Source organism: Nansenia antarctica (assembly GCF_963989245.1).
Source record: "Nansenia antarctica genome assembly, chromosome: 4".
NCBI classification, from domain to species: Eukaryota; Metazoa; Chordata; class Actinopteri; order Argentiniformes; family Microstomatidae; genus Nansenia; species Nansenia antarctica.
Window position 1 is genome coordinate 76,104,723 of NC_137689.1, and position 13,011 is coordinate 76,117,733.

At 46.7% G+C, this 13,011-nt stretch overlaps 1 protein-coding gene across 1 annotated transcript; it reads right to left on the reverse strand.

Annotated features, from left to right (window-relative positions):
* Positions 1-9,161: 9,161 nt before the first annotated feature.
* LOC308156630 (large ribosomal subunit protein eL37-like) lies at positions 9,162-12,002 on the reverse strand. The gene is made up of 4 exons (XM_080530017.1): positions 11,936-12,002; positions 10,405-10,540; positions 9,649-9,733; positions 9,162-9,285 (listed from the first exon to the last, which is right to left on the reverse strand). Exons 1-4 carry the CDS (start codon positions 11,936-11,938, stop codon positions 9,216-9,218), a joined length of 294 nt encoding a protein of 97 aa, XP_080386143.1. The 5' UTR covers positions 11,939-12,002; the 3' UTR covers positions 9,162-9,215.
* Between the last annotated feature and the right edge of the window lie 1,009 nt (positions 12,003-13,011).

Below are 13,011 nucleotides of genomic sequence, written 5' to 3' on the forward strand. Positions count from 1 at the left end.
AGAGTCTATAGCCCCGTTCTCACACAGCCTGTTTCTCCCTATAATTTCCATGGAATCCCAAACTATGTCGACATCCCAAGCTATTCCCGTGTTGTCCCCTTTCACACATGTCGGCAATGGTCTATACTAGTCCATCAGCACCGTATGGGAGAACTTGGTGATAATGTCACGATCCAACTGTTCCTAGTTGTCATGGTAAGCTCAGGGGGTGTTGATTGGCTACCCAGGGTACATGGGGGAGTGGCTTGCCTGTTGGCGGGTCTCTCGAAAGGTATATGACAGGTGCTCATTAGCTACCTGGGAGTCGAGAGTCGGGAGAGTCGAGAGTCGAGAGAGTGGAGTTAACGGAGAAGAGAAATACTGATTGAGACGCCTTACCTAGAAGAGAACCCCTTTGACAATTATTATCAAGACTATTACCGTGTGGAATAGTGGATTACCCCCGAGGTCGTGTTGTGTCGTGTCCGGTTTTGTTTGTTTTGTTATATGTCAATACTGAACGGGAAGGAACACCCCACTCAGGGCCGCTTTAAGGGCGGGCTAGCTGGGGCGGTGGCACAGGGCCTCGCGCTTTGGAGGGCCAGCTGGCCGTGTTTTTTTGGGGGGGTACCCTGGCTGGCGAGGCCCTCCAAAGCGCCAGGCAAGGGACCATATTATTATTTTTGCCTTTAATACATTTCTAAATGTTCACACATGTGATAATCATAGTCAATCATACATCTAAAATCTAGCATACCTGTAGGACAGGGAGATTCTTAGCAACAGAAAAAAGTAATTTCCCCCTATGACACCTTACGTGAAACGTGAAAATAATTTTTGGGCGCGCGTTGACACTTGTTGTGCATAGTGACTGCTTAGTGCAACGGACAAAATGCAGAGGGAACGAGACCGAGGAAGAAAATGTTAATCGGGTGCTGAAAAAAGAAATACAAATAAAAGAAAGGAAGGCTTCAGGGCCTCGCTTAGAGGTTCGTTCGAAACATTTCTAAAAACAAGTGAGGCTCCCGTTAGCACCGAAGAAGCTAACGTTACTGCTAGCACTAGCAATGCTAGTAGTAGCACGGCACAGCCCCCCCTGAGAGGCAAATATGATGTCTCTGAGGTGGAGGAGGACAACTGCTACACCGGCAGCAGTGGGGCTGCCCAGCCCCAGGTGATGATGGTCAGGAGTGGCGAAGTAGAGGATACGGAGGCGGAAGATGGAGCTACTCAGAGCAGCAGCAGGGCTGAGAGTGATGGAACGCAAGACGAGCCTACGGTGTTAGATATGTCATGTATGATGATCCTGGTAAATTGGCCAGTAGGCCTACATATGGACTCTACAGTTACAGAAGTGATCATTAGAAGAGGTCCCCCAAAGATGAAACCTGGATTTAGTTATCCTAAAAATAATGAGAACAGGAACTTTAGTGAAACTTTATTTCTCCGAAAACTACCAAATGGGGAAAAAATAGAAAGAAAGTGGCTTGTGTTCTCTCAAAAACGGGACATGTCTTTTTGCTTTTGCTGTAAGCTTTTCAACATAAAGGATAGGCCTACATGGTGGTGAGTAACATCTCTATTCATGTCAATAATGGCTTGTGCGTATTTAATGTTGGGTATGATGACTGCTTTATCCTAAATCTTAATCCTTTACGAGTATAAAAGGTTTGAAATGAAACAAACATGGTTGTAAACTATCTAAATAAGTAGATATGCTATAGTCTATCAGCACAGCATGTGAGCGCATTTCTTGTAATATATCGGTGCGTGCGTGTCGCGCGGTTATAACAGTAGCCTACATCATTATAAAAGGCCTCGCAAATCTGACTTCGCACAGGGCCTCGCATATCTCCCAAGCGGCCCTGACCCCACTGAACGAACGTGCGGGCTGTTCAGTATCCCCGCGGACCACGCCACGATACATCGGAGCCAGGTAAGCCATTTCCCCATAACATCTACCTGGGTGCTGTCAGCTAACCCTGAGCTAATCTACCTGTGTCCGGCCTCGGCCCTGTGTGGGCATATAAGGTCAGGCGAGTTTGCTGGCCAATTAAGAACAGGGATACCATGGTCCTTAAACCAGGTACTGGTATCTTTGGCACTGTGTGCCTGTGCCAAGTCCTGTTGGAAAATGAAATCTGCATCTCCATAAAGTTGGTCAGCAGCAGGAAGCATGAAGTGCTCTAAAACTTCCTGGTAGAAGGCTGCGTTGACCCTGGACCTCAGAAAACACAGTGGACCAACACCAGCAGATGACATGGCACCCCAAACCATCACTGACGGTGGAAACTTTACACTGGACTTCAAGCAACGTGGATTCTGTGCCTCTCCTCTCTTCCTCCAGACTCTGGGACCTTGATTTCCAAAGGAAATGCAAAATGTACTTTCATCAGAGAACATAACTTTGGACCACTCAGCAGCAGTCCAGTCCTTTTTGTCTTTAGCCCAGGCGAGACGCTTCTGACGCTGTCTCTTGTTCAAGAGTGGCTTGACACAAGGAATGCGACAGCTGAAACCCATGTCTTGCATACGTCTGTGTGTGGTGGTTCTTGAAGCACTGACTCCAGCTGCAGTCCACTCTTTGTGAATCTCCCCCACATTTTTGAATCGGCTTTGTTTCACAATCCTCTCCAGGGTGCGGTTATCCCTATTGCTTGTACACTGTTTTCTACCACATCTTTTCCTTCCCTTCGCCTCTCTATTAATTTGCTTGGACACAGAGCTCTGTGAACAGCCATCCTCTTTAGCAATGACCTTTTGTGTCTTGCCCTCCTTGTGCAAGGTGTCAATGGTCGTCTTTTGGACAACTGTCAGGTCAGCAGTCTTCCCCATGATTGTGTAGCCTACAGAACTGGACTGAGGGTCCATTTAAAGGTGTTTTTAGTTAATTAGCTAATTAGAGTGTGGCGCCAGGGGTCTTCAATATTGAACCTTTTCACAATATTCTAATTTTCTGAGATACTAAATTTGGGGTTTTCATTAGTTGTCAGTAATAGTCATCAAAATTAAAAGCAATAAACACTTGAAATATATCAGTCTGTGTGGAATGAATGTATACATTATACAAGTTTCACTTTTTGAATGGAAATAAATCAACTTTTTGACGATATTCTAATTATATGACCAGCACCTGTATGTAGCTAGGAGCCCACAGGAGTAACACATGTAGCTAGGAGCCCACAGGAGTAACACATGTAGTCAGGAGCCCACAGGAGTAACACATGTAGTCAGGAGACCACAGGAGTAACACATGTAGTCAGGAGACCACAGGAGTAACACATGTAGTCAGGAGACCACAGGAGTAACACATGTAGTCAGGAGCCCACAGGAGTAACACATGTAGTCAGGAGCCCACAGGAGTAACACATGTAGCTAGGACCAAAGCAGAATTAAACACCTTCATATTGGGTAGCCTCAGGGCCAAAACTCAGAGGCTAACCGCTAACAGCTACTTCCCCCAGGCGAGCAGGCTCATAAACAAGCCCACTGTAGACAACTGACTATCATCCCCAAGCACAGCCCATGTATACAGACTACCTAACCTTAACACACAGTTTGCAGGCTTGAAAATGTACATGTTTGTGCCTCAGCACTAGCTGCCATACAATCCGTCCGGACTGTCCTGGGCCCAGAACTTAGGCCTTTTCTGTGTTCAGGGCCTTGACGGCCCTGTGGTAGAAGCAGTCCTTCAGTCTGTTTGTCTTAGCGGCCGGGGTCCTGTACCTCCTGTTCGAGGGCAGCTTGACAAAGTGAACGTGCCCAGGGTGGGTCGGGTCCTTGGAGATCTTGGAGGCCCTCCTGAGACAGCGTGTGTTGTACAGCTCCTCCAGAGAGGGGAGGGGGGCGCCGGTGATCTTCTGTGCTGTTCTCACGACTCTCTGTAGCTCGTTTCTCTCCGTATACAGACTACCTAACCTTAACACACCCCATGTATACACACTACCTAACCTTAACACACCCCATGTATACAGACTACCTAACCTTAACACACCCCATGTATACACACTACCTAACCTTAACACACCCCATGTATACAGACTACCTAACCTTAACACACCCCATGTATACAGACTACCTAACCTTAACACACCCCATGTATACACACTACCTAACCTTAACACACCCCATGTATACACACTACCTAACCTTAACACACCCCATGTATACACACTACCTAACCTTAACACACCCCATGTATACACACTACCTAACCTTAACACACTCCATGTATACAGACTACCTAACCTTAACACACCCCATGTATACACACTACCTAACCTTAACACACCCCATGTATACAGACTACCTAACCTTAACACACCCCATGTATACACACTACCTAACCTTAACACACCCCATGTATACACACTACCTAACCTTAACACACTCCATGTATACAGACTACCTAACCTTAACACACCCCATGTATACACACTACCTAACCTTAACACACCCCATGTATACAGACTACCTAACCTTAACACACCCCATGTATACACACTACCTAACCTTAACACACCCCATGTATACACACTACCTAACCTTAACACAACCCATGTATACACACTACCTAACCTTAACACACCCCATGTATACAGACTAGCTAACCTTAACACACCCCATGTATACACACTACCTAACCTTAACACACCCCATGTATACACACTACCTAACCTTAACACACCCCATGTATACAGACTACCTAACCTTAACACACGCCATGTATACAGACTACCTAACCTTAACACACCCCATGTATACACACTACCTAACCTTAACACACCCCATGTATACAGACTACCTAACCTTAACACACCCCATGTATACAGACTAGCTAACCTTAACACACCCCATGTATACACACTACCTAACCTTAACACACCCCATGTATACAGACTACCTAACCTTAACACACCCCATGTATACAGACTAGCTAACCTTAACACACCCCATGTATACAGGCTACCTAAACCTTAACACACCCCATGTATACAGACTACCTAACCTTAACACACCCCATGTATACAGACTACCTAACCTTAACACACCCCATGTATACACACTACCTAACCTTAACACACCCCATGTATACAGACTACCTAACCTTAACACCCCCATGTATACACACTACCTAACCTTAACACACCCCATGTATACACACTACCTAACCTTAACACACCCCATGTATACAGACTACCTAACCTTAACACACCCCATGTATACACACTACCTAAACCTTAACACACCCCATGTATACAGACTACCTAACCTTAACACACCCCATGTATACAGACTAGCTAACCTTAACACACCCCATGTATACACACTACCTAACCTTAACACCCCATGTATACAGACTAGCTAACCTTAACACACCCCATGTATACAGACTACCTAACCTTAACACACCCCATGTATACAGACTAGCTAACCTTAACACCCCATGTATACAGACTAGCTAACCTTAACACACCCCATGTATACAGACTACCTAACCTTAACACACCCCATGTATACACACTACCTAAACCTTAACACACCCCATGTATACAGACTAGCTAACCTTAACACACCCCATGTATACACACTACCTAACCTTAACACCCCATGTATACAGACTAGCTAACCTTAACACACCCCATGTATACAGACTACCTAACCTTAACACACCCCATGTATACACACTACCTAAACCTTAACACACCCCATGTATACAGACTAGCTAACCTTAACACACCCCATGTATACACACTACCTAACCTTAACACACCCCATGTATACAGACTAGCTAACCTTAACACACCCCATGTATACAGACTAGCTAACCTTAACACACCCCATGTATACACACTACCTAACCTTAACACACCCCATGTATACAGACTACCTAACCTTAACACACGCCATGTATACACACTACCTAACCTTAACACACCCCATGTATACACACTACCTAACCTTAACACACGCCATGTATACAGACTAGCTAACCTTAACACCCCATGTATACAGACTACCTAACCTTAACACACGCCATGTATACAGACTACCTAACCTTAACACAGCCCATGTATACAGACTACCTAACCTTAACACACCCCATGTATACACACTACCTAACCTTAACACACCCCATGTATACACACTACCTAACCTTAACACACCCCATGTATACAGACTACCTAACCTTAACACACCCCATGTATACACACTACCTAACCTTAACACACCCCATGTATACAGACTACCTAACCTTAACACACCCCATGTATACGGTCTACCTAAACCTTAAGCTCACAGCCAATTTACGACTGAACTATAATTATCACTAGTGGCACCACTGGTGTATCCTGTCTTACTTGTACTATTGTCAGATTTATCCTCTATTATTATGTATATTATTTGTGTCACTTCTGTCACTTTTTTTTTTATCTTGAATTATTAACATTTTAGCAGACACTTATCCAAAGTGCTTTACAATTAGAGATTACAGGGACGGTCTCCCTGATGTAATTTAGGGCTAAGTGCCTTACTCAAGGGCACACTAGTGGTGGTGTTCCCAGGTGGGATTTGAACTCATAATGGTTGGTCTACCCCAACACGAAGCCATGGATGACTGGGAAGGTCCAAAAACTGATCAATGAGAGGGACAACGCCTTCTTCGCAGGGAAGGGCACACTGCTGTACAGCACCACCAGGGCTAACCTAAAGCGCGGCATCAGAGAGGCCAAGGCAGACCACAGAGAGAAGATTGAGGAATGCTTCCTGAGCAACGACTCCAGGCGGATGTGGCAGGGGGTTCAGCACATGACAAACTTCAGAGCCAACAGGCTCACAGCCGCAGAGGACGACCCCCTGCTGGCGGAAAAGCTGAACTCCTTCTACGCCCGGTTCGACGAGGGGCGAACGGAGGTAACCACAACACAAACACCACTCTCTCCAGCTCTCAGCAGCCTCACCCTCACAGAGCATGAAGTGAGACGCGTGCTGAAGGCGGTGGACCCCAGGAAAGCCTCTGGGCCGGATGGCGTCCTGGGACGGGTGCTGAGGGACTGCGCCGACCAGCTGGCCGGGGTTTTCACCAACATCTTCAACCAGTCCCTGTCCCAGGCCACCATCCCACCCTGCCTGAAAACCTCAACTATCATCCCAGTCCCGAAGAAAAGCACGGTGAGCTGCCTAAACGACTACCGCCCGGTGGCACTCACACCAATCATCATGAAGTGCTTCGAGAAACTAGTCCGGGCCCACATACTCACACGCCTCCCGCCCAACCTGGATCCATACCAGTTCGCCTACAGAGCCCACAGGTCCACAGAGGACGCCATCGCGACGACTCTCCACGCCACTCTATCCCACCTGGAGAGGGGAAACAGCTACGCGAGACTGCTCTTTGTGGACTTCAGCTCTGCCTTCAACACCATCCTTCCAGACAGGCTAGTGACCAAACTACTAGACCTGGGACTATCACACTCTATATGTGCATGGATCAAGGACTTCCTGTCTGACCGCCCCCAGAGGGTGCGGGTGGGCTCCCACACCTCCACAGCCCTCAGACTCAGCACTGGGTCCCCCCAGGGCTGCGTGCTAAGCCCCATCCTCTACAACCTCTACACCTACGACTTCACCCCCGTCCACCCCAGCAACTCCATCGTAAAGTTTGCAGACGACACCACCGTGGTGGGCTGCATCTCGGGGGGGGACGAGGCGGCGAACAGGGATGAGGTAGAGCAGCTGAGCAAGCTGTGCAAGGTTAACAACCTGCTGCTGAACAAGTCAAAGACCCAGGAAATCATCGTGGACTTCAGGAGGAAAAAATCTGAGATCCAGCCCCTGCTCATCGACGGAGAGAGCGTGGAGAGAGTCTCAACCCGCCGATTCCTGGGGGTGCACATACAGGATGACCTGTCCTGGAAGAAAAACACAGTAGCCACCATCAAGAAGGCACAACAGCGGCTCTACTTCCTGAGAGTCCTCAGGAAGGAACACAACAAGCAGGAGATACTGGTGGCCTTCTACCGCGGCGCAGTGGAGAGCATCCTCACCTACGGCATCTGCAACTGGTTCTCCAGCTGCACAACCGCGGAGAGAAATGCGCTACAGAGAGTCGTGAGAACAGCCCAGAAGATCACCGGCGCTCCCCCTCCCCCCTCTGGAAGAGCTGTACAACACACGCTGTCTCAGGAAGGCCTCCAAGATCTCCAGAGACCCAACCCACCCTGGGTACGAACACTTTACCCGGCTGCCCTACAAAAAGGCGGTACAGGACCATGGCCGCAAGGACAAACAGACTGAAGAACAGCTTCTACCCCAGGGCCATCCAGGCCCTGAACACAGCAAAGACCTAGGTTCTGGGCCCTGGACAGTCTGGACGGATTGATGGCAGCTGCTGGACTGAAAAAAGCAGGTGTAGTGCTGAGGCACAAATATGTACATTTCTAGCCTGCAAACTGCGACACTTTAAATGAATGTGCAATATGACAACCCTAGTCGTCTATCTGTACAGTATAGTATAGTGGATAGTGTACATAGCCTTTATTTATGTAAACCAGCTCCTTCCCTTCTTGTGTTTTTTTTTCTTCTTTCCTAGCACCAGGGGAGCCCCCCCTCCTAAAATTTCGTTGTTTGGTACCTGTACTATAGCAATGACAATAAAGACCATTCATTCATTCATTACCTTCTGATCACCAGATCAACTCACTATCCATTAGGCCAAGGCCACCACTATCCCATCCCAGCCTATCGCTGTAGTGCCATGTCAGGAACCAGCCTAAGAATGTGACTCTCTTACACTGGTGTCATGTGACGTAACAATGATAGTTTGAGACAGATGTAGATGAGAATTTATATAATAGGAACTATCCGCTACAGTTAAAAAGAGGCTCTCTACCACAGCACAGCAAAACAATATATGATGAAATATGTGTAAAGTTAAGCAATAGAGGTTGACAAGCCAAGTAAAAATAAATGAATATATATAATTTAGAGAGAGAGAGGGGAATTCAAGCACTTTCAATGACCCATGTCTATTTTCTAAAACTTTTAAGACCTTGATTTTTTTTCTCTCAAATTCACAAACTTTCAAGGATTTCAAGGACCCGTGGAACCCTGTCAACATCACTTTCTTCCCCCAACTGCTACAAAATAGTTTGCTCATTGAAAGAAAACAAAACAAATCATTATCAACAGCACATTTATTGAACCACAGTGTATCTAGGAGCTAGGGGCAGCCACTAGGGGGCGCTAGAGGCAGCCACTGCAGCCCTCCGGGGCTTGGGGACCGTCCCTTCCCGGAACCCGTTCCTGTAAAAGACAAGAGGAAATATGAGAGCTGTTATATCCACAACACAGGCCAACGAGCCTCACAGAAGGCTCTCAACCTGACCCCAGGTCCATAACACTGTTAATGACACTGTTCATAACCCAGGTTCATAACACTGTTCATAACCCAGGTTCATAACACTGTTCAGGCAACGAAGCTGACCTCAGTACAAAGTTGAAATCACTGTGATCTCATTTGTTCAGACATTTATGTAGTGACATCATTGGTAAGCGACTTTCAGCTGCCATCTTTTTTGTTTTTATGATTGAATCAAAGCCAAGACAACATTTGCCCATAAGAACCACCATGATCTCCCTCCCCCCAGGGTCCTCCCCCCCGCTCACCTGAATCTGCGGTAGACGACCCTCAGGTGCCTCAGACGTCCGGTCCCGGTGGTGTTCCTCCTCTTGGCCTTGGCGCTCCAGTTATCTACACAACAACACAGGTCAACACAGGATACACACACCCCTACAGGCTACCTACAGGCTACCTACAGGCTACCAAGTCATACAGGCAGACGGTTTATTCAAGTGGATTCATCTGAACACGGTGCTGTGCAGACACATTATGAAGTATTCAAACTAATCCTTTCTGATGAAGATGCAAGCAGCAGATCTGTAGCTCCTCCTACTCTGGAACAAGCAGCCGATAGAACGACCAGCGCTGTATCTCCCCACTGGTGTGCATCTCCCCACAGGTCTGGGACCAGTCTGTGAGCGTATTTTGCACAATGTGTCTTGTTCAGAAACGTGAACGTCTTGTCTCAGCCAACAAATAGAATCACTGAAATTCATATGTTCAGACATTTGTATTGTGAACATCATTGACAAGACAGGACTCTGAACACCACATTTATTGGCCACTGAAGCTGGACTATGACAAGAACCAGCTGAGAGAAGCTACAGCTCAACAGGAAATGACTCAACCTAGGGTTTCTGCTAGAGAGAGAGAGAGACAGACACAGCGCAAGACAGAGAGACAGAGAGTGAGACAGAGAGACAGAGAGTGAGACAGAGACAGAGAGTGAGACAGAGAGACAGAGAGAGAGAGAGACAGAGAGTGAGACAGAGAGGTATAGGGGCGGGTAGTCGGGTACTCACACTTCCTCTTGCGTTTCTCGGGGTAGCCACACTTCCCGCAGGACGACTTCTGCAGGTGGTACGCCTTGGAGCCGCAGCGACGGCACAGACCGTGCGTCTTATTACGCCGCTTACCGAAGGACGAGGTCCCCTTCGTCTGAAACACACCAGGGCCAGGTCAGACACTCACTGCTGCAGAGCACCAACACACACACACACACACACACGGACCAGGTCAGACAGACACTCACTGCTGCAGAGCACCAACACACACACACACAGTCTGGTGCTCAAGAACAGTAGATTCCACCGGGACTGCAGTTTTCATCAACACCAAAGTCTTGTCTCAGCCAAACGTGTAGAATCACTGGAATTCATATGTTCAGACATTTGTTGTTGTAAACATCATTGACAAGACTCAGCCCGGTGACATTCATGTCACCCTAACATCACGCATGCGTTCTGCTACATCACCCTAACATCACACCTGCGTTCTGCTACATCACCCTAACATCACACCTGCGTTCTGCTACATCACCCTAACATCACACCTGCGTTCTGCTACATCACCCTAACATCACACCTGCGTTCTGCTACATCACCCTAACATCACACCTGCGTTCTGCTACATCACCCTAACATCACACCTGCGTTCTGCTACATCACCCTAACATCACACCTGCGTTCTGCTACATCACCCTAACATCACACCTGCTTTCTGCTACGTCATGTCCCGTGTCACTGGAGAGGAAATCAGTGGCTGAAACGCTGTGGGTCGCTGTGCCAAGCAATAAACCTAAGACGTGGTTTTCTCCACCATGGTCAGCTTTCCACATGTTCACCGTACTGTGAACCTTCTAAACCTGCAAACTGCGACACTTTAAATGAATGTGCAATAACACTATGTGCAATATGACAACCCTCGGGTACATAAGGTTCAGAGAATAGGAAATGTTAGAATAGGTATAGCATAGCATAGAGTACAGCACAGTGTTTTATCTGTACAGTAGTATAGTGGATAGTGTACATAGCCTTTATTTATGTAAACCAGCTCTTTTCCCTTCTTGTTTTTAGTATTTCTTTCCTAGCACCAGGGGAGCCCCCCCTCCCAAATGTCGTTGTTTGGTACCTGTACTGTATCAATGACAATAAAGACCATTCATTCATTCATAACTCCATGGCTAGCCTAGCTATGCCTACACACAGATGTCCACCAGCATGTTATCTACCAGCCTAAACACCGCTGGCTAGTTAGAACACAGGGATCAGATACACATCAGAGATAGTTTGTTGCTTTTGTGTCTTGCAACGAAATAGTTAGTTGAGGAATCAGAGAAGACCTAGCTTAGCATGGCTAGGCTAGCCACCATTGGGCTACATTGATAGTATTAGTGAATACTTTCGTAGTGAATCTAGAACCTCTTCATGAACAATATCGGACTCGTATCATTATCGGTTATTGCAACTCGTAGAAAACGACACGTTCGGGCCAGACGAGCTGCTACAGAACTAGATGTTTACAGATGCAGCTCGCCTAGAGGTTTCCACTCACCATTTTCTCCCTGGCGGTTGGTGGAAAGAGACCGGAAGAGAGGTTTGGTGTTTCATTTAATTACAACCGTTGTCTTTTCCGGTGTAACACGGACAGTTGTCCGCTTAATTGAAGAACCCATTTTCTCAATAAATAGACCTACTGGAATAGCCTAGCGATGATAATTGTAAGCATTTGGGATGTAAACATTTCAATAGAAATAAAACACACAAATGTAAACAGTGGGGTCTTTGAATTACTTCACACAGGTGAAACATGTCAAGAGTGGATCCTCTTTATGAGTAATTCCATTACTTCCATTAGATTCCGGGGGAAATAATGTGGAAAAAGTGTAGGGTCTATATAGGCGTAACTTTGGAGAGATATTGGTAGAACCATCGCAGGGGCAACAATTAGACAGGAAAAAAACATAATGTTAACATTTTGGGTGTAGGCCGTGCATCACAGGGCGATGTTTTGTCAAAACAAACATTGATTGATTGATTGATTGAAAACTTTATTAGAAGATTTGCAGAAGTAGGTACATGAAAGTACATATTACATACAAGGTCAACTAACAGGATAAAAACCCAAGAAAGCCACTGGCTTATTTCAATTGGGGTCCTTGATTCTCAATTCATCGTTACATGTAAGACAGACAAAAAAAACTAGTACTATCTACAAGATAATACAGACAAATAACTAGTACTATCTACAAGATAAACATACATCCAATATGGGAAGAACAATACAACAAAACATAAGGTATGTACAGCGGGTAGGACAGGTGGGGACATACACCACAGGTGGGGGCGGGGGACAAAACACAAAGTATGTACAGTGGGTAGTTCGGAAAGGGGGACAGACATATAATATGTACAATGGGTAGTTTGGGCGGGGGGACAAAACAACAAGTATGTACAGTGTGTGGTCATGGTGGGGGGGGGGGGGGGGGGGGGGGGTACAAAAACACCAGTAGATTTAGGCAGGGGGGAGGGGGGGGGGGCGACATAATAACATTGCGTTTGCTCAGAGTGTAGACCAGGTAGGGGGGTGGGACAAAACAACTAGTATGTGCAGAGGGTATTTCGGGTGGG